The 24,638-nt window shown below is 40.0% G+C and overlaps 1 protein-coding gene across 1 annotated transcript in view; it reads left to right on the top strand.

Moving 5' to 3' along the window:
• Positions 1-24,638, top strand: part of LOC132832214 (phosphatase and actin regulator 1-like) — a 488,261-nt gene that overhangs the window by 355,015 nt on the left and 108,608 nt on the right. Inside the window, exons 4-5 of the mRNA XM_060850008.1 lie at positions 2,811-2,960; positions 14,093-14,296. Coding sequence (XP_060705991.1) covers positions 2,811-2,960; positions 14,093-14,296 — 354 coding nt within the window. The remainder of the gene's footprint in view (positions 1-2,810; positions 2,961-14,092; positions 14,297-24,638) is intronic.

The following is a 24,638-nucleotide window of genomic DNA, read 5'->3' on the forward strand; positions in this document are numbered from 1 at the left end:
GTATGAAGTGCATCCTTTAGTGCTGCTAATGTCTCTTGGTGATGGAGGAAATGAATGTTTGTGGATGTGGTGCCAATCAAACAGGCTGCAATGTCCTGAATTATATCAATCTTCTTAAGAATCGTTGATTTGCAATCATTCTTCACTCTCCAGACTTGTAACTTTAGATGGTTGCCAGGCATTGAGGTGAATTACTTGCTATAGGGTTCCTAGCTCATAATGTACTCTTGTATGGGATTTATATAGGTGATCTGGTTCAATTTCTGATCAGTGGTAACCCCCAAGAGATGTTGATAGGAAGAAAATTCAGTGGTGGTAATGCCAAATAACATCAAGCAATGGTAGTTAAATTTTGTCTTCTCGGTAATGGTGATTGTCTGACATTCTTGTGGCACAAATGCAACTTGGCAGCCCAAGCCTGGAGATGGCCATTTGGGCACAGGCTGCTCCAGTGCGTGAGGAGTATTGCTGGTGCTGATCATTGTGCAATGGTTTGAATCCCATCATGGTAGATGGTTACATTTTTAATTGAATATAAACCTGAACTAAATGGCTAGCCAAATGGTAACCATGTAATCACTATCAAACCCATCTGGTTCATTAATGCCCATTAGACAGCCACAGCAATGCTGTTGATTTTTCAATGACCCTTTGTTTAAAAGGGTGACAAATGCTGGCCTAGACAGGAACACCCACAACCCATGAATGAATAAGATAAAACACTTCTCCTACCTTCTAAGGCATACTTGTTACCTCCCAGCTATGCTGGAAAGTTTTAAGTACAGGGTAATCTAGAGCCATCTTATCCTCCCGATCTTGACACTGTTTTCTTTGGCTCATGGACAAGATGATGACATGCTAGTCTGTGTGCATTTCTGGCATCCATAGGTTCATCTGTTGGATCAGGCTTCCCATGAGGAACAGCAGTCTTTTGATGAAGCAAGCAAAGCACCATGCCTTTGGAGATATGGCAGCACTGAAGACCAGAATGGAGCCTTGCATTGTCCATGCCTGTATATGCATAGCATCTGAAAGGTCTGCCTGGAGTTTCCCTTGCTTCTCTGTAGCTACAGCTTTTATCACATTGCTAATTACATCAACATTTAGTCCTTTCTTCATAACTCTGTTATCCCACATCAGACATCAGAATTATTCATATTCTTCATAAATCTGCAACACTGATTAAATGCAGTCTGTCACAATGCCTACAGATTGACTGAATTGGGTGTTGATTCTGAAAGATACCAATCTACATTTGTACAAAAATATAGATGATGAGTATAGGAACAGGGATGTCTTGCTGCAGGGCCTCAGAGAGGCCTCAGCTTGAGTATTGTATGCAGTTGTGGTCTCCTAGTCTGAGAAAGGACATTCTTGGTATTGAGGAAGTTCCTGATGAAGGGCTCTGGCCCGAAACGTCGAATTTCCTGTTCCTTGGATGCTGCCTAACCTGCTGTGCTTTAACCAGCAACACATTTTCAGCATTGAGGAAGTTCAACAAAGGTTCACCAGATTGATTCCTGGGTGGCAGAACTGACGTATGAAGAAAGACTGAATTGACTGGGCTTGTACTCAGTGGAATTTAGAAGAATCAGGGGAATCTCATAGAAACGTATAAAGTCCTGATGAGACTGTATAGGCTAGATGCGGGAAGAATGTTCCTGATGTTGAGCAAGTCCAGAAGTAGGGGCCACAGTCTAAAAATAAAGGGTAAAGCATTCAGGACTGTGATGAGGAAGAATTTCTTCACTCCGACTTATAAATCTGTGCAATTCTCTCCCACAGGAAGATGTTGGGGACAGGTCATAGATATATTCAAAAGGGGGCTTTATGTGGCCTTTGCAGCTAAGGGGATGGAAAGAAAGCAGGAGTGGAAAAAACAAATTGCATGAACAGCCAGGATCATATTAAATGGCAGTGCAGGCTCAAAGGGCTGAATGGCCTATTCCTACACCTATTTTCTATGTTTCAAAGAAAGAAGCTTGTATGCAAATCAAAAATGAGAAAGAAAAATTTTTTAAAGTAAGAATGGGAATCTCAGATCGCAAGCTGAAAGATAGGTAAATGTTGAGAGCTTGTTCAGGTAGTATAAACAATGTACAGATTAACAGATTGTCCCTTAAACTGAATTATCTATAAGTTGTGCAACACCCTATCAGATAAAGTTGAGGAAAATGATCATCCTCATTAGCATGGCGGGAAGGACTTCTTCATTTATTTATGTTGTTGTACAAGAACATTTGCAAGATAGCATTCTCATTTCATAAGAGAACTACATTTTGCTCCCCCTGGCTGCCTCAGACCAAACCAAAGTGAAACACTGCATTTGTGAAAAACTTAAAAAATCAAACACAATCTCCACTGCTTTTGATCCAAGATCCTAAAACCAATCTCACTTGAGTGTCATTCTTAAAGCCCTTGGCCTCTTTTCACCCACCCAGCTGTTGAACGTTCCCCTCTAGTCCCAATGGCTTCTCTGAAACCCTGGTCCTTCAAAGCAACCCAATCCCTCGTGGCCCCATAGTACAAGCTGACCACTTACTTGTGCAGCCTCATACTGCAGCACTGTTTGCATAATATGTGGTTTGGGCTCAAAATCCAAGACTGTTTTCATTACTGTGATTTGAGTGGCACTAATGCTCAGCGAGTGACATGCAAAATGGATTTAAGACCCAGTCAATTCTCAGTTGTATTGTTATCGCTGTTCATACAGTTTGTATGTTTGCATGTGTGTTTCTGTCTGTGCATTGCTGTTGCATTTCATTATTGCTGTTTCTACTCAATGTACTGATTGATTGGTCTGGTTTCAGATGGAGATATGCCAATACATAATGAAGAGGAGGTAATAGAGAACGGTCAGATCCAGTCTTCAGAAACGGAGGAAAGGGTGCCACAGCCTGTGTCAGGTGAAGTCGTAGCAGACAGTGCAACCCCCTGTACAGAGTCAACAGATAAGCCAGGTGGGATTTGTCTCACAACAGAATCAGACTTATCCATCTAATCTCACTAGATTGTGGCAGTTGCAAGCAGCTATTGGTAAAAAATGTATTTAGTGGACCATATTCTCATCATTACAAATTGTGATAGCTTTATAAGTGGAGGAAATTGTGACAAAGATGTGCCTAAATTCAATTAGTGGTAATGATACAAATTGAATTTTTCCTTTTGTTAATGAAGACTGAAGCTTGCACATTGCTATCTGAGCAGAACAGTGTTTAGTTATGTTGTTTTGCAGTGTGCAGAGAGGCGACAGGGATTTAGTCAATTTCTCCAACAAAAGATCAGAGTGAAGTAGTGTCAGCGGAACAAAATGTGAATTTATCAGAAGTGCTGTCAAATCATTTCAAAAGTCACAAAGGGACCCATGAGAGAGGAAGACCTTCGACACAGAATTTATAAGGAAAAGATCAAAGGGTCATCAAGCTCATGTGAACAAATTGAGCACACCTAAGATGGCTCTTAAATCTTTAATCATTTAGAATGGAAGTGTAGGTTTCTATTGATTAATATACAAATCCCAGAATTTCTTTTAGTCACTGCCCTGATATAACCTAAAGTGCTATCAATATAAAAGTGGTGACACTTCTGGTCAGACAATGTATTTTAGGTGTGAGGTCTTGTTTGGTGTCTGTCTATGTCTTCACCTGGAGTTGGACTGGTTTTATTTCAAACCTAGGGGTTTGTGAAATGCCACATTGACTGATTGTCTATAAATTGTGTGCTTTTTGAACAAAATAGTCCTTTACATTGATAACATCTTAAGCTATCTTGTCCAGTGCTCCGAAAGCTAGTGTTTTCAAATAAATCCATTGTACTGTAACCTGACATAGTGTCATTTTTTTTTACCTTGTCCAACCCCGGCATCTCCACAGCATGTCAAATATTTTGGCAGATATGTAAAGCTTTTTAGTTTTAATCGGCTGTCAATTGACGAGTTGCTCTAACTGAATGACTTATGTGATCAGTTTCAGTTTTAAAGCTTTGCATGAATATTCCAAATGGTGTGCTAGCCTAAAGTGGTTGAGGTAGTGAGCCAATGGGGTCTGCACATGATGGGCTAAGTATTGTTGGGGAATCAGTAACCCAATGGATATGCAGAAAGTATAGAACATTCTGGCTTTTGCTAGCCGAGGAGACTGACTCAATTATATGGCAATCAAACCAGTAAATGTAGAGTCACCATAGTCCTATCAGATCATAGGGCTGCTCTCTCATTAGAGAGAGACAACTCAGATAAAAGGAGAGGCTGTGAAGTAGAGCCTGTCTTGGTAATCTGACCTGGTGTGGGAATTGAACCCATACTGTTGGCATCACTCTGTGTCACAACCAGGTTTGTCTAGCCAAATGAGTTAACTAACCCAAATCAGGCCAAAGGTTTGGGTTCTCATTCCTTCAAGGATAGTCAACTTCTCCAGAAGCTGTTGGAAAGTCAAAAGGCTGTCAGCAATTCAGTCCCAGCCACACCAAAGGGTGCATTGACTGTGGCTGAGTATGTTTGTGCAGCCAAGAGCAACCTTGAGACCAGCTTAGCATCACTTGGACTGTCTGGAGTGGCAAACTCCTGTGATTGGGTGGGCATGGGTGCAGGGGCTGGTGATGGGCGAGGACAGGGAAATATATTTTCTTGGGGTTGTCCCGAGTCTTCAGCTAAGCAACAGAGAGTGCCAATGAGGATGGTCCCCTTACGCCCCACAGGCCACAGGGAGATTCCACAGGTGTTATGAGTTGGCCTCCCCATGTGGTATAGGTTACCCTACTGTAAGAGTACCATTTTCATGGGCAGTAAAGTTGATCTTAATTGGCTATGTCAAGGTCTCATTTTGCTTTTGTGCTCAGAGGCTGTACTCCACCACCTGTTTTGCTGACAGAATTTGACATGATGGGGCAGATGATAGCACTGCACTGCCGTCTTCCTCCTGGTTCTTTGCCCTGCATCCTAGTTTGCATCTTATCATAAAACTTCCTGTTTAATTCCATCCAGTTAAGCACCCAGCAATAAACAGCAGCAGCAGGTACAGTGGTAGGAGAAACCTCAGATGGCAAAATCAATACTTTTTCATTACTGCACCTTCCTCCCACCTTAATTAGTCTCAAACCTTCAACATATCCTTCTATTCCTTTCTCCCTCATGAATTTATCTTGGTCCCCCTTAAATACATCAATGTACACCACACAATCTCAGTGTTCTTTGAGTGATGATGTTTCTCTTGAATTCATCATTAGATTTATTAGTGATTATCTTACATTAATGACACTAGTTTTGGAAAACTCAAATGAGAAACTATTGAACAAGTAGTTAGTTTTGCCAAGTATTTCTAGGTGAGCCAGGCAGTGATAGCTGTTTCTGGATTAGGGTGCTGGAAGAGCACAGCAGTTCAGGCAGCATCCGAGGAGCAGTAAAATCGATGTTTCGGGCAAAAGCCTAACGTCGATTTTACTGCTCCTCGGATGCTGCCTGAACTACTGTGCTCTTCCAGCACCACTAATCCAGAATCTGGGTTCCAACATCTGCAGTCATTGTTTTTACCTAGTAATAGCTGTTTGTCTGAAATATAGAAAGTATGCTTATCATAAGCATGGATTGTTCCATTGTACAAAAAGACTAACACAAGCATAACTTTGCAAGCTTAAAATGAGGAGCTTACATCCAATGTGGTGGGCATGTGCAATATTAGCCAGAATTGTCATCTCTACATAATGCTGTACCAGCAACTAAGACATCTGAGAACTTAAATATCTTAAATAGAGGTTCATCCTTTTGTAATTTGTATATTTGTAAAATTGTAATGTCAACAAAACATTTTGATGCTTCCTTTATGAAATTGTCTTGCTCTGAGTACAGCTGAAAACAAGTAGTTGTTGAAAGAGTGACTGCGAGCTGTGACTAAAAGCTTTAAAAAAACTTGTGATTTTTAAGTCATGAGGTGCAGACATGCTCCTCCTAGTTCCACATTAAAAGGATAAACTGACCCCCCCCCCCCCTACACCTCACAATTACCATCTCCCACTGTTTCCTGATTGTCATTCTGTTCCTAAGCTGGAGACCAATGCGAGTAATCCAATAGTCACGGAAATTTGAAAGTATTTTATTCACCATCTGTTCTACCTCATCACTGCAATAGGTTCCTGATACTCTTACAAACAGGTTTGCAGTACTCTCTAACCTTGCTATTTAGGAATATCAAACTCTTGTCCCTATTTCTTGATCTTTTATTCCATGTAATTAATTTTCAATTCAGTTCTGTTTGATTGAGAGCAAATACAGAAAATATTCAATGCATTCTTGCACTTAATCAATATTAGTTGTATTCTAAGTAGTACTTAAGAACATAACAACTAGGAGCAGGAGTAGGAAATTCAGCCCATCAAGCCTGCTCCACTATTTCATAAGAGCATGGCTAATCTCATCTCAATCTCAAATTGATTTTCCTGCACACTCTCCATAACCATTCAACTCATCACTAATTAAAAATCTGTCTATTTCTTCCTTAAATATACTCAACGTCACACTCTGAGGTAGTGACTTCCACAAATTCACGGCCTTTCGAAAGAAGTAATTTCTCCTCATCTTTGTAATAAGGATAAGAGGTGGCAGATTTAAAACAATGACTCTTACCAATTTTTATAGATGCACCATAGAAAGCATTCTACCCAGATACACCACAGCTTGGTGTGGCAGTTGCTTGCCCAATACTGTGAGAAATTACAAAGAGTTGTGAATGCATCCCAGTCCATCACAAAAACCAGCCTTCCTTCCTTTGATGCCATCTACATTTCCCGCTGCCTCAGGAAAGCAGCCAACATAATCAAAGACACTCCTAACCCTGTTATCATCTATTCCACCCTCTTCCACTGGGCAGAAGATACAACATTTTGTAAACACATATCAACAGATTCAAGAATAGCTTCTTCCCCATGTTATCAGACTTATGAACAGAAATCTCATACACTAGAGTTGATCTTTCTCTGCATCTTCTGCAGCTGCAGTGCTGTATTCTGCAATCTGTTGAATTACCCTGCTTTACTCATGGAAGGTACGATTTGTCTGGATACTGTATCTTAGTATATGTGACAATACTGAATCAAATCAAAAAATGCTGACCTTCCATTCTAGATTGCCCCACATGAAGAAGCATAATCTCTACATCTACTTTATCTTTTTAGCATCTTGTATATCTCAATTTCATCTTTTCCCAGTTTTCTAAACTCCAGACAGAAGAGGCCTAAACTGCCCAATCTATCTTTAAAAGACCAACCCCTCATTCTGGAATCAATCTAATGAACCTCCTCTGAATGCCTCTAATATGACTACATCCCTGCATAAGTCAGGGGACACTGTGGCAGAGTGATTAACACTTCTAGGACACATGTTTGGTTCCAGCCTTGGATGACTGTTTGCACAGAGCTTGCATGTTCTCTGCTTGTCTGTGTGGGTTTGCACTGGGTGCTCTGGTTTCCTCCCACAGCCCAAAGATGTGTGGTTCGGTAGATTGGCCAAGCTAAAATTGTCCTATCGTTTCCAGGATGTGCAGGTTAGGTTGGAGTAGCCATGCTAAAATCAGGGTTACGGGGAATAGGGTGAGGGGCTTGGGTCTGGATGGGGTGCTCTTCAAAGACTGTGTACAGGCTTGATGGGCTGAATGGCTTCTATCTACGCTGTAGGGATACTATATCCAAACTTGTATGCATTATTCCAAGTGTGGTCTCACTAATGCCCTATACAACTGCAGCAACACTTCTGCACTGTTACACTCTATTCCATTAGGAATAAATACCAAAAATTCCATTTACCTTCTGTCATCTGCCATCCTACGTACTTTTTTTTGCAATTCATGCACAAGAACACCAAGATCCCTCTGCACTAAAGTAGTCTGGAAAGAAAAATTAGGCTTTTGTTTTATCTTGTATCACATCCCATATCTAAAATATGCCAGACTAATTTTGCTAAAGAAATAAATAAATGAATAGACTGGAAAGAAAAATGCATAAATTAAGTTTTTTTATCTCCAAGAACTCAGAAGTTTCTCCATTTAGATTACAAATTGCTAAAATGGAAACCTCACACTTAATCATGTTAAACTTTATCTGTCAAATGTTGGCCCATTCACCTAACTATCCATAAAGAGTTGTAGAGTCATATACCACAGAAACAGACCCTTTGGCCCAACAAGTCCGTGCTGACCATAATCCAAAATAAATTACTCCCACTTTCTACTGTGACGTCCAGAAAATGCGAGTTGGAAAGGACAAAGGAGAATTACAAACCTGCGTATACAGAAAACCGACAGACACTGACCAAATACTTAACTACACCAACAACCATCCCAACACACACAAACGAAGCTGTATCAAAACACTATTCCAATGAGCCACCACACACTGCAGCACAGATGAACTTCGGAAAACAGAGGAGAACCACCAATATGACGTATTCAAGAAGAACGGATACTCAAAAAACACAGTGCGCAGATTCCTCAAGAACAAACCACGACAAGCAGACCAAACACAGCCAGAAACCCTACCACCTTACCATACGTCAAAGAATTTTCAGAAATGACAGCCAGACTACCACGACCCCTCAGAATCCTAGTAGCACACAAACCCACCAACACTCTCAAACAAAAACTAACAAACTTATAAGACCCAGTACAACCCATGGACAAAACCAACGTCATCTATAAAATTCTATGCAAGGACTGCCACAAACACTACATAGGACAAATAGAAAGAAAGTTAGCCACCAGGATACATGAACACCAGCTAGCCACAAAAAGACACGACCCCCTCTCCCTTGTAGCCCTACACACGGGTGAAAAAAAACCCACCATTTTGACTGGGACAACACATCTATCCTGGGACACGCTAAGCAAAGACATGCCAGAGAATTCCTAGAGGCCTGGCACTCCAACTACAACGCCATAAACAAGCACATAGATCTAGATGCCATCTATCAACCCCTCAGAAAATGAACAGGAAATGACATCACCACAAATCCCAAGAACCCCATCCAGGAGAAAGATATAAATAGAAAGTAGGAGACAACAGCTACACTTCACTTGGAGGTCACCACTGATGATGTTACCTAGCCATGTAATGAAACGTCTGGATATCAAACCTACAGCTCAGCGAGCCAACCTACACCCTAAACCTCAACCTGAGCTACAAACTTTCACAAACCTTGCAAATTTCAAAGAGTTATGTACCTGAGTCTGTCTACTCTAAAACACTGCCCAAGGCATTACTTGTAATTATATAAGTCTTGTCTTTGTAATGAAATACCTCACATTTATTGGATTTAAACTCTATTTGCCACTTCTCAGTCCATTGACCCGTTAAATCAAGATCTCTTTGTAATCCTAGATAACCTTCTTCACTGTCCACTATATCACCAATCTTTGTGATCTGTAATCTTACTAACCATGCTTTCTATATTCTCATTTAAATCATTTATAGAAACAAGAGTGGAGCAGCACTGATCCTCCAATCCAAAAAACAACACTCTACCATCACTCTCTGTCTCCTGCTGTTAATCCAATTGGCAAGCTAACCCTGAATCCCATGTGATCTAACTTTATTAATTGTCAACCACTGGAACTTTCTGAAAAGTTTGACTAAAGTCCAAGCAAACAATGTTTTCTGCTCTGCACTCATCAGTTTTCTTGTTACTTCCTCAAAAATCTCAATCACGTTTGCTAGGTCCGATTTCCCTTGCACAAAACCATGCTGACTATTCATAATCTTTCTTTGTATCTCCATGTGCATAAAATTCTATCTTTCACAATCCCTTCCAACTACTTACCCACCACTGAAGTCAGATTTCAGTTTCTAGGTTTCTCCTCACGTTCTTTCTTAAACAAATGCACAACTTTAGCCACTCTCCAGTCTTCATAGTAGACAGGCAAGAGGCTGGAAGAACACAGCAAGCCAGGCAGCATCAGGAGGTGGAGAAGTCAATGTTTCTGGTGTAATCCTTCTTCAGGACTGGGGGTTGGTGTAGAGGAAGCTACAGATAAAGGGGGTGATGGAGGCAGGGTGATGAAGTGGGGATAGGTGAAGACAGGTAGAGGATATGACCTGGTTGGTCAAAGGGAGGAATAAATCTGGTTAGTGGCAGGAAGGAAAACCAAGGGAAATCAGGGGATGGGAAGGGAAGTTATTTGAAATTAGAGAACTCAATGTTGAGTCCTCCGGGCTGTAGGCTGCCCAGGCAGAAGATGGGGTTTTGTTCCTTCAATTTATGGTTTGGTTTGTTGTGGAATGTCAGTCTCCAATCATTCGGTGTTTCACCAGTATTTATAATTAAAATTTCTACAGAAATTTGGCTCTACCGCCCCTCCGAAGAGTATTCCACCCAGACCCATTAGCCTACATTTCTCCTGACTAATGCACCTAACCTATACATCCCTGAACACTGTGGACAATAAAGCATGGCCAATTCACCTAAACTGCCCATCTTTGGATTGTGGGTGGAAACCCACGTAGACGTAGGGAGAATATGCAAACTCCACACAGACAGTCACCCAATGCTGGAATTGAACCCAAGTCCCTGGCGCTGTGAGGCAGCAGTGCTAACCACTGAGCCACCGTGCTGTCCCAGTATCATTTATAGGTGATACAAATGTTTCTACAAGGGACCCCACTATTTCCTCCCTAGCTTCCCACTCTACCTTCATATTTTATCATACCTCTAGCACTACCTTTTCTATAATGTGAACTGTTTTCAAAACATCAAGTTTAATTTACCTGTGTTCTCTAGCCCGTTTTTCTTTCTCCATAGTAAAAACTGATACAAAATGTTCAGTTCATATTTTTCCCATCACCTGAAGTTTAACACAAAGATAATGTCGTTGATTTTAGGCGGCCATATCTCTCTCTAGTTGCTCTCTTGCTCTTAATGTACTTGTGGAATCTCTTTGGATTATTCTTAATCTTATTTGCCAAGGCTATCTCATTGCTTTAGGAGAAAGTGAGGACTGCAGATGCTGGCGATTAGAGCTGAAAATGTGTTGCTGGAAAAGCGCAGCAGTGAAAATGTGTTGCTGGAATTCCTGAAGAAGGGCTCATGCCCGAAGCGTCAATTCTCTTGCTCCTTGGATGCTGCCTGACCTGCTGCGCTTTTCCAGCAACACATTTTCAGTATCTCATTGCTTTCCTGACCTCCCTCTTAAGAATGTCCAAACACGGTTTATACTGTTCAAGAGATTAAATTGAACCAAGTTATTTATATCTGAAAATATGATTCTCTTTTATTCTTTATGAGAACCTCAATATCTTTTTCATCCATCGTTCTTTAATCTTACCAACTTTACCTTTCACTTTACCAGGGAAATATCGCTCTGGACGTTTCATTAGCACACTTTTGAAAGCCCCATACTTATCAGATGTCTCTCTATTTGCGAACAATCTACTCCAATCAATTCTTGAAAGTTTTTGCAAATTTATCTTTTTCTAAATTTCTTTTATTCGTTGCAACTTACCATGTATACTCGTGTAATAGTCGATCTCATGCATAAGTCAATCCCTTTTTTGGTCAAATAACCTGGAAATTTCCATATACCTCGTGTAAAAGTAGACCCTAGTACTTCACAGATAACAGATCAACATTAATGAATGAGTGTGCAGACTGTCATGTCCCGCTCCAGCCTTCTGGTTGTTCTGATCTGCTCCCAGTCTTCCAGTCCGCTGGCTGTTGTGTTCCATTCTAGGTTTTCTGAATTACCATTACTCATTTAGAGATCAGCTGGGATTCTGCTAATGATACGGTATGGATCATAGAATCCCTAAAGTGTAGAAACAGGCCTTTTGGCCCAACTAGACCACACTGACCCTCCGAAGAGTAACCCTCTCAGACCCATTTCCCCAACCCTATATTTATCCCTGACTAAAGCACCTAACCTATACATCCTTGAACACTGGACAATTTAGCATGGCCAATTCACCTAACCTGCACATCTTTGGACTGTGAGAGGAAACTGGAGTACCCGGAGGAAACCCACGCAAACACGGGGACAATGTGCAAACTCCACACAAACAGTTGCCTGAGGCTGGAATCAAACCTGGTTCCCTGGAGCTGTGAGGCAGCAGTGCTAAGCACTGAGCCACTGTGGCACCCCAGATGGATTTCAGCCTCTCAAAACTTGTATCCATGTAATAGCTAACCCGATAAATTTAACCTTAAAAAATAGTCAAAAAACATTTGACTATTACTCGAGTAGTATATTTTAGTGGAATCTACAAATTTGGCTCCAGTACTGTCTGTCTATTTCTGAATCCAAACCATTAATATAGCTTGTAAATAATGGTGTCCTGAGTACTGAAACCTGTGGCAGCCCACTAGTTACATTTGCCAACCAAAGAAAGACTCATTTCTTCTGGCTCACTACTTTCTATTGATTAGCCAATACTCTATCCTAGCTAGTAAGTTACCCCTAACCCCATGTAATCTGACCTAGTGGATAACCTCTAATGCAGCACCTTATTAAATGCTTTCTGGAAGTCCAGATTTACTGCATCTACAGGATCTCTATAATCCACCTTTACATATGAAAAAAAAGGATTCAAGACATCGTTTGTGTACTGAATGAGATATACAAATCACATTACTGTCTGAGTTTTGAGCCCCCATTTCAGTCCCTGATCAGCACACAGATGCAAACGTTGGTGCCTTGTAGTCAGCATTCCACTCCCCTAACTCCATTTCTGCTGTTGGCTAGTTTCCAGTCTGCCCCTGCAAGTGGTGAGCAGTTAATAGAGGTATTTAAAGGCGAATTACAGTTTTTTTTTGTCTGAGACTAAGTGAAATTTTCTTGTCAGTCTTGATGACCTACAGGCAATGAGGAAAATTTAGCTGTTGGAAAGTCCACTGCCCTATTGTAGATAGGCTTCCAGACCTCCCTGTCTTCCTGAGTTCAATTACTGCCATAAGCTACTGTGAGGAAGGATCTTTCACTCTGCTGGTGTTTTATTTTATACTTTAAGAAATTTGAGAGAGGTAGCCCCTAAGTTATACTCACTCACTTAACTGCTTGAGCATCTGCTGCTATCTTCATGTAGACGCAGCATCCTGCTGTCCTCCAGCTAGAAATGAAATACTGGTCAAATAAGTTCTCCAATTTGAAATACAGAAAAGATTAAACCAGATGTCTTGTTTACCACTTTCACTGGTTATTCCTTCTGGGTTTGATGTCCATTTTAAAATTTACAATGAACCTGCCCTCTGACCATAATTAATTAATTTAGCATAAATCACATTGAATTACTATGCCCACCATAGCACAGGCATCTGAATCCCAATCGAGCTTGTGCAGTTTGTTTTGCTATAATGTGCATTTCATTAAAGCGAATTTGCTGTACCACAATTGATGAATTGGAGACACTGTTTCCAATATGCAAACTTGTGTTGGCTGTAACACGGTTACATAGTCAACACTTTAAGCTCTGTTTTTAAAGTACAATTTTTCTATAGTGCAAGGTTGCACAAGAATGCAACCATCGTGTTACAGAAGAACCACCTATACAATGGAATTCTGAAACCCACAAGGAAAATCCTTCTCTTGATGTCTGTGATAAAAGTTATTTCAAAAAAGATCTCTCTTGATCAGTTAGACTTTGTAAATTAATATTCCTGATAATAGATCTAATGCAAAAGGAACACTAGTCGGAAGTTGAGTATGAAATTGGTAGGATCTCTGTAATTTTCAGGAGCCCCAATGGGTTTCCATCCCAGACTATCAGTGTGAAGCACCAGAATTTTTATAATGGCTATTTTCTGATTCCCGTTCTCGGAACAAACTCATCCACAGATGGCATGTATCAGAAATGTCCATGCTAATGATTTGCCCATGAGTATCCGACCTCTTATAATCCTGGTCAATATTCAAAATTTTAGTAACAGAAATGTTAATTAGATTTGACAGTTGCAATTTTAAGTAGACAAGGGAAAGGTCGTAAAATTTTGTTGATGTATTTAGCCATTTACTCTTTTAAAGCTATTTAATGTTTTCAAACCTCACTGAATTTTTTGTCATGATATTTGAATACTAAATTTCTTTGCTTTTCTGTTTCAAATATTTCTAATTCTGTTTGTCTCTAGCTGCCGAAGATAGTCCTACAGATAATAGGGCATCAGTCCCTGAGCAGGATACATCAACTAAACCATCATTGCTACTGCCTTCTAAAAAGTCTGTAGCTTTTCACTGTGACATTGAGGAAACCCCTGCAAAGCAACAATCTTATCCTAAACAACCCCCTGCCCTACCTCCAAAACCACTATCGAGGATTGCCAACCATATAGCTGGTAGGTTTTGTTCACCTGGCTTTTAAGACTTCACATTAATAAACGTGTATTTTTCTCTAATTATGACTATGTTCTATAAGGTAACTTGTCTATCTATTTAAATTGAATTTTTTTTAAAGGATTTTAGTGTTGCTTTCAGGTATTTGCAGACTCAGGTGACCTAACACGAAAAGAAATTAGATTGTGAATATTATTTAGACATTTTGTAGAACTGCTCCTTCTTCCAAGAGCACCCTATAAATCTCACATATGTGACAGTGTTGCTTTACCCTTTTCTATACTGTACATATCAAAGGAGTTAATACGAACAATAATCATAGTTTTCTATTTACTAGATTTTGTAGTCTAACACATCAATTATGTGTTTCAAGATGTTACCACATTTGCATTGAGGTAAATAATAGTCTTCTGCTTTTAGAGGTTAACTGAAGTATTAGTTCTGAAATGCAATCAACAGTACTTAACAGATATGCACAATTTACACAATTCGGCATGAATGTCAATGATAGAATGTGAAATGCATAATAATTTCTCACATCAGTATCAATCATATAAAACTGTACAATCGAACAAGTTCCTCAACATGAAAAGAACAATTAAAGTAAGGAATCGGTAATTTGAGGTAAATTGAATCAGCATTCCTACATTGCTACATTTTCATGCAGTTAGTCCAAGTAAAGCTGGAGAGAGAGAGAGAGAGAGAGACTTGTGTAAATATACAAATTTGAGAGTATTCACAGACATGTACAAACTAAGGCATATTAGATTTGCAAAACATTAAATGCATATTTGCATATACACATGGAGTGTTAGTTAACCCAGCTTTAATGCCTCTTAGTGAATTGAAATCATGTTCATAATATTCAACACATTTTCAGCTATGGAATTCCCCTTTGATCTTCGATTTGAATCTTCCAGATAACTCAGGTTTATAAAAATATTATAAAATTATCTGCATAAAAGAGCTGGCTGGAAGCAAGCAAATATGGGAAGATATTTTGCCAGTTGAATTGAGCTATAAGACTTAAAATGCTTTGATTTTGTGTTTTCCAATATCCTATATTGAATTAGATTTTAGTATTGCATTACTCAGGTTTACTATTCTGTTTAAGCTTTACATTTCTAATTTTTTTTGTTCAATAATATAGCGTCCTAAACGATCTTAGGCCACACAATGTTCCTATTTCAGTGACATGTTAAGTGCAGTATTGCTTTTCAAGCCAGAGCACACAAATATCATAGTTTACTGTAGAACTGAGTCCATGCTTTCAATGGAGAGTTTTGTGCAAACCAAACACAGATTGAAGGAGCAGAGTCAGTCCTGTAGCTCTCTCTTCAATCTGCACTCCCTTCAAGTATGGTCTTGCTGGGATACGGGATCATTACTTCTTCATTTATAACAGAGTAATACCAGCATTGTCAAAATATTTCATCTTTTACCAGTGCGTGTTTTACTATCTCCTATGTCTTGTATCCATGTTAAGAGTGTGGTGCTGGAAAAGCACAGTAGGTCAGGCAGCATCCGAGGAGCAGGAAAATCGATGTTACAGGCAAAAGCCCTTCATCAGCCCTTCCTGAAACATCGATTTTCCTGTTCCTCAGATACTGTCTGACCTGCTGTGCTTTTCCAGCACCACACTCTTGACTCTAATCTCCAGCACCTGCAGTGCTCACTTTTCACGTTGTATCCATGTTAGCTCAGTGTATGTGTTGTTAACATGATGGCAAATTATATTGTATTTGGGATAGGTTCAAGTTACATGTATTTTACTAGTTTTACTTAAGAATAAATTTCCTAAATCATTTCAAGTTATAACCTTCATGTTAGCAGGTCTGGCTAGATTTAAATGTGAGTTTCTTCGGAAGTAGAATGTGGTAACCCAAGGCCCTGCCCTTTTCCTCACTACCTGTCTCCAATATTTGCTACTTTTGCATCAAGTAGTTATAAAAGCTATGAAGCTTCTGCCCACTGATGGTGTCAGAAGTGAGGGAACAATCAGCACTGTGTCTTCAAAAGTACATGATGTAACATTTAAAGTGATAGTTAAAGAATAATTTAGCGAGACTACTGTCAAGTTATCTCAGTAATAGGGATTGCAGGTCACAGACACAGAGGTCAACAGCCCAATTTATATCATTCACAATTTTATGCTCATTAATTTAATTAATTTAAAAGTGTGCCTTCTAAACCAGTCCTATGGGAGATGTTATTTGTTGAAATTGTGCCTGTAAAATTCAGGGCCAAATTCTGAATGTAATAATCTGAGAAATCTGCAATAAAACAATTTTTTTTGAATTCATGAATTTAGACTGTATGAAATAGTTGGTGACTGTCAAATGAATGTCACAATGTGATCTACTCCATTGACTGCAGGTGATACACAACTGATTGCAGATGTTATCGACCAGGCCCTTCACTTGTAGGGCCATCATTACAATGAATTGGGAATTCTGAACATCCAGACAATACTGCAACATAAGGTCCATGTGTATATCAGAATCAACTCAGTTGCTTTGAAGGGATGAATCACACTGGTTCAGATTTATGAAGTTCACCAAGGAATCAGTCTGAATCAGCCATTCTGTAGAGCCAAGGGCTAAATAAGGACCACTATAGTTTATTATTCCCTAAAGAAAGTGTTTTTCTATCTGATCCTCACTCCTGAGAAGGCAGACCTCCGCACTGAATATAGCCGCACTCACTTGCGCTGTGATATTGTCACTGGTTCTCACAAAAGTATCAAATATAACCACTTCAGGATTTTGATTTCAGAGTTTAAAAAGATTTCCCATTTTACATTTTTCTTCCCCTCTTTTAGGTTTTCCTGCAGCCTACACCATACCTCGGCTGAGAAGGCAGACAGACAGGCAGGCAGCCTACTCCCACGACTCTACCATTGGCGCTTGTAAGAGACCAGTGGGACATATGAGAGTGATCCGGGGTGAGTTGCCTCTGTCTCTCACTTCCTGTGTGAAAGAGCCTGCACTCAGTACGTGGTTATTAGGGTGTGGCTAAAATCAGGAATTTGTCATTCAGGAAACCACGACATCCACAACAGACTGTTGCAATTTAAATATATCATACTTGCCTTAAGTTCTCCATAACTCACGTTTCAAAGTGTGTGTGGTTTTCTGATTTACACAAGACACATGAACACATCACTTTGCCTGTGCAATGTATATGTAATTGATATCTTAAACAGATTATTTTTAGTATCTTATTTTTTTGAATTATGTAGGTTGTTACAGCCGTTGGTTGGAATGAGAATCCTACTGGATAATATCTTAGATTTTTAAATCCTCAACAAAATCTATGTTAAATGAGATGAAAAACTTTTTTGGGGGGGATGTAAGCACATTTTAATGTCAGTTTATATTGCCCATCCCTAGTTAGCCTTGAGAAAGTTTCAGTTGAACCACTGGAATGACATTTGGATCAGATACATCCGTACCACTGCTCAGAAGGGAGTTCCAGGATGTTAACACAGTGAAAGTCAGGCAATAATAATATTCTTCCAAGTCAAGATGGTGTCTGCTTAGAGGCAACCTTGCACATAGTGGTTTTCCCAAGAATCTGCCCTTGTATGTCTACATTAGAGGAGGACCTGCGTTTGGAAGATGCTGTTAAATTTCATCTTGTAGGTGGTACACACTGAGACCCTATGCATCAGTGAAAAGTGTTTAAGGTGGTGGATGGTGTGCCAATCAGATAAGCAGCTTTGTTTTAGATGGTATTGAGCATTGCTTGAGTTGCACTTATCCAGGCAAGTAGAGGATTTTCCAACATACCCCTGCTGTGTGCCTTGTAAATGGTGGACAGGCTTGCGGTACTGGGACATGAGTTATTTGTGCAACTTCTGATATGCTGTTGTATCAGACCCAATGAAGCTTCCAATCAATGATTACCCACAGGATGTTGATTGTAGATAACTCAGTGATGTCAATGTCATTGGAAGGTGCTTAGATTTTCTCTTGTTGAAAGCTAGTCTATAGCGCTATTATGAGGCAAACGTCACTTGTCACTCATTCTGAATGCTTTCCACATCTGTACAGGCACAATCTGCTTGATAATCTGAGCAGTTGTGAATGGTATTGAAAACTGTAAAATTGTCAATTGATATCCCTCTAAAGTTTATGTTAGAGAATTTTAGAGTCATAGAGATGTACAGCATGGAAACAGACCCTTCAGTCCAACCCACACATGCCGACCAGATGTCCCAACCCAGTCTAGTCCCACCTACCAGCACCCGGCCCATATCCCTCCAAACCCTTCCTATTCATATACCCATCCAAATGCCTCTTAAATGTTGCAATTGTACCAGCCTCCACCACTTGCTCTGGCAGTTCATTCCATACACGTACCACCCTCTGCGTGAAAATGTTGCCCCCTAGGCCTCTTTTATACCTTTCCTCTTTTGCTCTAAACCTATGCCCTCGAGTTCTGGACTCCCTGACCCCAGGGAAAAGACTTTGTCTACTTACCCTACTCATGCCCCTCATAATTTTGTAAACCTCTATAAGGTCACCCCTCCGCCTCCGACACTCCAGGGAAAACAGCCCCAGCCTGTTCAGCCTCTCTCTATAGCTCAGATCCTCCAACCCTGGCAACATCCTTGTAGATCTTTTCAGAACCCTTTCGAGTTTCACAATATTTTTCCGATAGGAAGGAGACCAGAATTGCATGCAATATTCCAACAGTGGCCCAACCAATGCCCTGTACAGCCGCAACATGACCTCCCAACTCCTGTGCTCAATAGTCTGACCAATAAAGGAAAGCATACCAAACGCCTTCTTCACTATCCTATCTACCTGCGACACCACTTTCAAGGAGCTATGAACCTGTACTCCAAGGTCTCTTTGTTCAGCAATACTCCCTAGGACCTTACCATTAAGTGTATAAGTTCTGCTAAGATTTGCTTTCCCAAAATGCAGCAACTTGCATTTATCTGAATTTAAACTCCAAATGCCACTTCTCAGCCCATTGGCCCATCTGGTCCAGATCCTGTTGTAATCTGAGGTAACCCTCTTCGTTGTCCACTACACCTCCAATTTTAGTGTCATCTACAAACTTACTAACTGTACCTCTTATGCTCGCATCCAAATCATTTATGTGAATGACAGAAAATAAAGGACTCAGCACCAATCCTTGTGGCACTCCACTGGTCACAGGCCTCCAGTCTGAAAAGCAACCCTCCACCACCACCCTCTGTCTTCTACCTTTGAGCCAGTTCTGTGTCCAAATGGCTAGTTCTCGCTGTATTCTGTGAGATTTAACCTTGCTAATCAGTCTCCCATGGGGAACCTTGTCAAACGCCTTACTGAAGTCCATATAGATCACATCTACCACTCTGCCCTCATCAATTCTCTTTGTTACTTCTTCAAAAAACTCAATCAAGTTTGTGGGACATGATTTCCCACACACAAAGCTATGTTGACTGTCCCTAATCAGTCCTTGCCTTTCCAAATACATGTACGTCCTGTCCCTCAGGATTCCCTCCAACAACTTGCCCACCACAGACATCAGGCTCACTGGTCTGTAGTTCCCTGGCTTGTCCTTACCCCCCTTCTTAAACAATGGCACCAGGTTAGCCAACCTCCAGTCTTCTGGCATCTCACCTGTGACTATCGATGATAGAAATATCTCAGCAAGAGGCCCAGCAATCACTTCAATAGCTTCCCACAGAGTTTTAGGGTACAACTGATCAGGTCCTGGGGATTTATCCATCTTTATGCTTTTCAAGACATCCAACACTTCATTGGATGTAATGCAATAACTTGAGGAACGTGTTCAGTTATATGTTAAAGCTGAAATGATTGGCCTTAGTATATCTTCCCTTGAATGTGTCAGGTATGATTTCAACCAGTGGAGAGCTTTTCCTTGATTCCCATTGACTACCAGTTGCTCGACTTCATTGATATTGCAAATCAAATCAACTGCCCATCTTTTGAACAAAATCTGTCATTGCACACTAGCTCATTGGATTAGATGATTAGATTATCTACTAGTATGGAAACAGGTCCTTCGGCCCAACAAGTCCACACCGACCCTCCAGAGAGCAACCCATCCAGACCCCATATTTACCCCTGACTAATGCACCTAACACTGGGCAATTTAGCAATTTTGGAATGAGGGAGGAAACCAGAGCACCCGGAGGAAACCCACGCAGACACGGGAAAATGTGCAAACTCCACACAGGCAGTCGCCAAAGGCTGGATTTGAACCCAGGTCCCTGGCACTGTGAGGTAGCAGTGCTAACCACTGAGCCACTGTGCCACCCTTAAATATTTTCAGTCCATTCTATAAACAGTCAAAGTACCACATAAAAGGCTGGTTAACAAAATTGAGGCTGATGGAATAGGAGACATGTTGGCTTGGATTTAAAAAAATACTGGCTTCAGGTAAAAAAAAAACCTGTGAATCATGGTAAATGATTGTTTCTCAGATTGAAGGATAATTGAATGTGATATTATCCAAAGTTAAACATTTACAAAGGATGCAGCAAATTTTGTAGCAATCTCCCAGGGTTGATGTGCAAAGCTAAAAGTGAGCAACACTGTGGCAGAGCATCTGTCAGGGAATACTTTTAATTACAGCAACGAATGACTACATAACATTCAATTGTAGTGCAGCAACTAAAATAGCCCATATTTTCTTTTCCTTCAACATTAACCCTTTTACTTAATACCTTAATAATGTGGGTTTTTTTAATATTAAGGTTTGTATATCCTGCAAGATTTCCTACTTAATATTGAGATAACTGTACATTTGTGACATGGACTCTGGAACTATATTCTCAGTTAAATGGATAACCAATGTGATCATTTTTCCTCTCATTACCAAATTCCACTTGTGTGGTGAATTGTTGCACATCATCATCATCATCATCATCATAACGTTGATTTACCATATCTGGTAAGTCGCAAAATGTATTGGACAGCACTGGTTAGACTTAAAAAAAAGAATTTGGTGTCAAAGATCACTGATGTTTCCCTCCAGAAATCTAAGTATAAATGCTCTACCTGAAGGAAATAATCTTTAAAATACTAATACCTGTGAAATATAATGCACCTGGCAAAATAAAGTGGATGACAACAAGAACAAGAGATCTTGAGGATGAGCTGTTGTATACTTTTCCCCATGAGTAGTAAAAGGCTACTTTAACTAGCAGGAGTTGAGGAAACACTATGCCATATTAAACACAGAACAGTATGGCACAAGGAGTGTGACCAACTAGGTCTTATCACAGAAAATGATTATACAGATATGTCTGTGCTAACAATGATACATTCTAAACTAGTCCCACTTGCCTACTCGTGATATGAACCCCACTATTCCCTGCCTGTTCACGTGTCTGTCTAAATGACTCTTAAACATTGTTATAGTATCTGCTTTTACCACCTTCACTGGTATTACATTCCAGGAACTACTAACCTCTGTGCAAAAAACCTTCCTCATACATTTCCTTTAAAATTTTCCCCTCTCACCTTAAATCTATGCCCCTAGTGTTTGAGATTTCCATCCTGGGAAAAAGACTTTGACTGTCAACCCTGTCCCTGCTGCTCATGATTTTATTTACTTCAAACAGGTTACCACTCAGCCTTCAACACTCTAGGGAAAACAATCCAATCTCTCTTTATAGGTAATACATTCCAATCTAGGCACCATCTTGGTAAACCTCTTTTGCACAAAAAATAATGAAAAAACTACAGGTGCTAGAAAACTCAAACAAAATCAAATTGCTGGAGAAACTCAACAGGACTGAAAACGTCTGTGGAGAAAAAACAGAATGTTTTGGGTCCAGTGACCCTTCTTTAGAACTTCTCTTGTACCCTCTGCAAGGTCTCTGCATTCTTCTGACAGTGTGGTGACCAGAACTGCATGGATGTGACCTAAGTAAGGTCTTATGCAGCTGCAAAATGACTTGCCAACTTTTATACTCAATGTCCAACCAATTCCATATGCCTTCTTTACTACCTTATCCATTTGTGTTGCCACTTTCAGGAAGCTACGGACTTGCATCCCAAGATCCCTCTGTATATCAGTGCTCCTCAGAGTTTGGCCATTTACTGTATACTTTCATTTTGCATTTGATCTCCCAAAATGCATCACCTCACAATTATCAAGATTAAACTCGATCTGCCATTTTTCTGCTAAACTTTCCAATTGATCTATATTGTGCTGTATCCCTTGTCGACCTTGCTAACTATGCACAGTTCCACTAATTTTCATGTCTTTTTCAAATTTACTAATCAAATCAACTACATTTTCATCCAAATCAATTATATGTGCCACAAACAGCAAAGTTCTCAACATTGAGTTTTGTGGAACACCACTGGTCAAAGACCTCCACAGCTACTCTCTCTCTTCTCTGGCCAAGCCAATTTTGTAACCAACTTGCAAACATACCATGGATCTCAGGTGACTTAAGTCTTTTGGACCAGACTACCATGAGGGAACTTGTCAATGCTTTAGTTAAGTCCAGAAAGACAACATTGACTGCCTTCCCCTCATCAATAATCTTTGATATTTCTCCAAAAACACTTGAGTTTGAGACAAGATCTCCTAGACATAAAACCATTCTGACTATCCTTATTAAGTCAATTTTTTTTCCAAATGTTAGTAAATCTTGTCCCTGAGAATCTTCCAGTAATTTCCTTAGCACTGATGTAAGGCTCACTGACTTATAGTTTTCTGGATTATTCCTGTTGCTTTTCTTAAACAAAGGAACAACTTTGGGTTCTTCTCCCATTTTCTGGGAACTTGCATGTGGCTAAAGAGTATTCAAAAATCTCTGTCCATATCCTAGCAATCTCCTTTGTTTCCTCCTTAAATATCCTGGAATAGACTCCATCAGGCCCTGGGTTCTTACCTGTTATTTTCAAGACAACTAACACATCCAGCTCAGTATCAACATGACCTAGAATATCAACATATCCTTTCCTAATCGTCCATGCCCTTCTCCTTGGTGAATACCAATACAAAATACTCATTAAGGATCTCACCCACTCCATCTGGTTTCACACAAATTCCCTCCTTTGTTCTTGACTGTGCCTACCTTTTCCCTAGCTATCCTGTTGCTCCCAGTATTCATACAAAATGCCTTGGGATTCGCCTTAATCCTACTTGCCAAGAGCATTTCATTGCCCCTTTTAGCCCTCCTAATTCCTTGTCAAAGTTATTTTTGCTCCATTTGTATTTTTCAAGGTTCTTGTCTGATTTCAGTTTCCTAAACTTATATGCACTTTCAATATCTATTGTCATCCAGAGTTCCTGAATCATGGCATCTACACTGCTGCAGGGACCCCAGACCTGGAAGTTCTGCCCCATTTCTAACAGGTCCTTTTCTTTTCCCTGTAAGAGAAAGGGGATCATTAAAGAGAGAATACACAAACTGAACAAGGTCATTTGAGTTTAGTATTGACTTCAAGCATGCTTTTTTTGCTAGAGCAATGTGTGACTTACAATTTTTATGAATAGATTCAAATGTTTGTAAAAGGCAGATAAAATGTGTGCAACTCTGAAGCTGCAAATTAATTTAAATTCCTTAAGATTTGTTCTTCCTCTGAGTTGAGGAGAAAGGTATTTGCCACCTTCCAGTCAAGCCTGGATATTGTCCAGGTCTTGCTACATTTGAACAGGGACTCCTTCAGTATCTGAGGAGATGGCTACAACCTCACTTCTGACCTTAAGAATGGAAGGTTGTTGATGAAGCAGCTAGAGATGATTTGGCCGAGGACACAACCCTGAGGATGCCTGCAGAAGTATCCTAGAGCTGAGATTACTGACATCTAACAACTACAACCATCTTCCTATATGCCAGGTATGACTTCAAGCAACGGAGAGTTTTGCCCTTGATTCCCATTGAGTTTTGCTAGGACCTCTTAATGCCACACTCAGTTAAATGCTGTTGCTCTCACCTCATCCTATTTAATACATTTAAATCCCTTTATGCACTTAATCCTTAACAAACATAAAACATTATATCTATAACTCCACAAGAAAGACAGCTAATATCTTAATACCCTTTGTTGACATAATTATTATTGCTACTTGGCCATTTTCACAATCTATCATTATCACAGTGAGAAGTGCCAGCTCAAAACAATTATTAGCAGGACAGTATTGTCATCTGCAACCTGCCACATTGTGCAATCCAGACACACAGCCAACTTGATTAATTAAAGTTAATTCAATGTCTATTTGCAATTACTATTAAATTGTTTGACTAATGCTATAAATTTAACAGTGTCATTCTCCGCTGATCGTATTTTAAACTTTGGCTTCGTTTTAAAGAAAATAAATCTTAAATCATAATAAATCCTAAATAGGTAATCTTGCTTA

This window comes from Hemiscyllium ocellatum, chromosome 34 (genome assembly GCF_020745735.1).
Source record: "Hemiscyllium ocellatum isolate sHemOce1 chromosome 34, sHemOce1.pat.X.cur, whole genome shotgun sequence".
NCBI lineage: Eukaryota > Metazoa > Chordata > Chondrichthyes > Orectolobiformes > Hemiscylliidae > Hemiscyllium > Hemiscyllium ocellatum.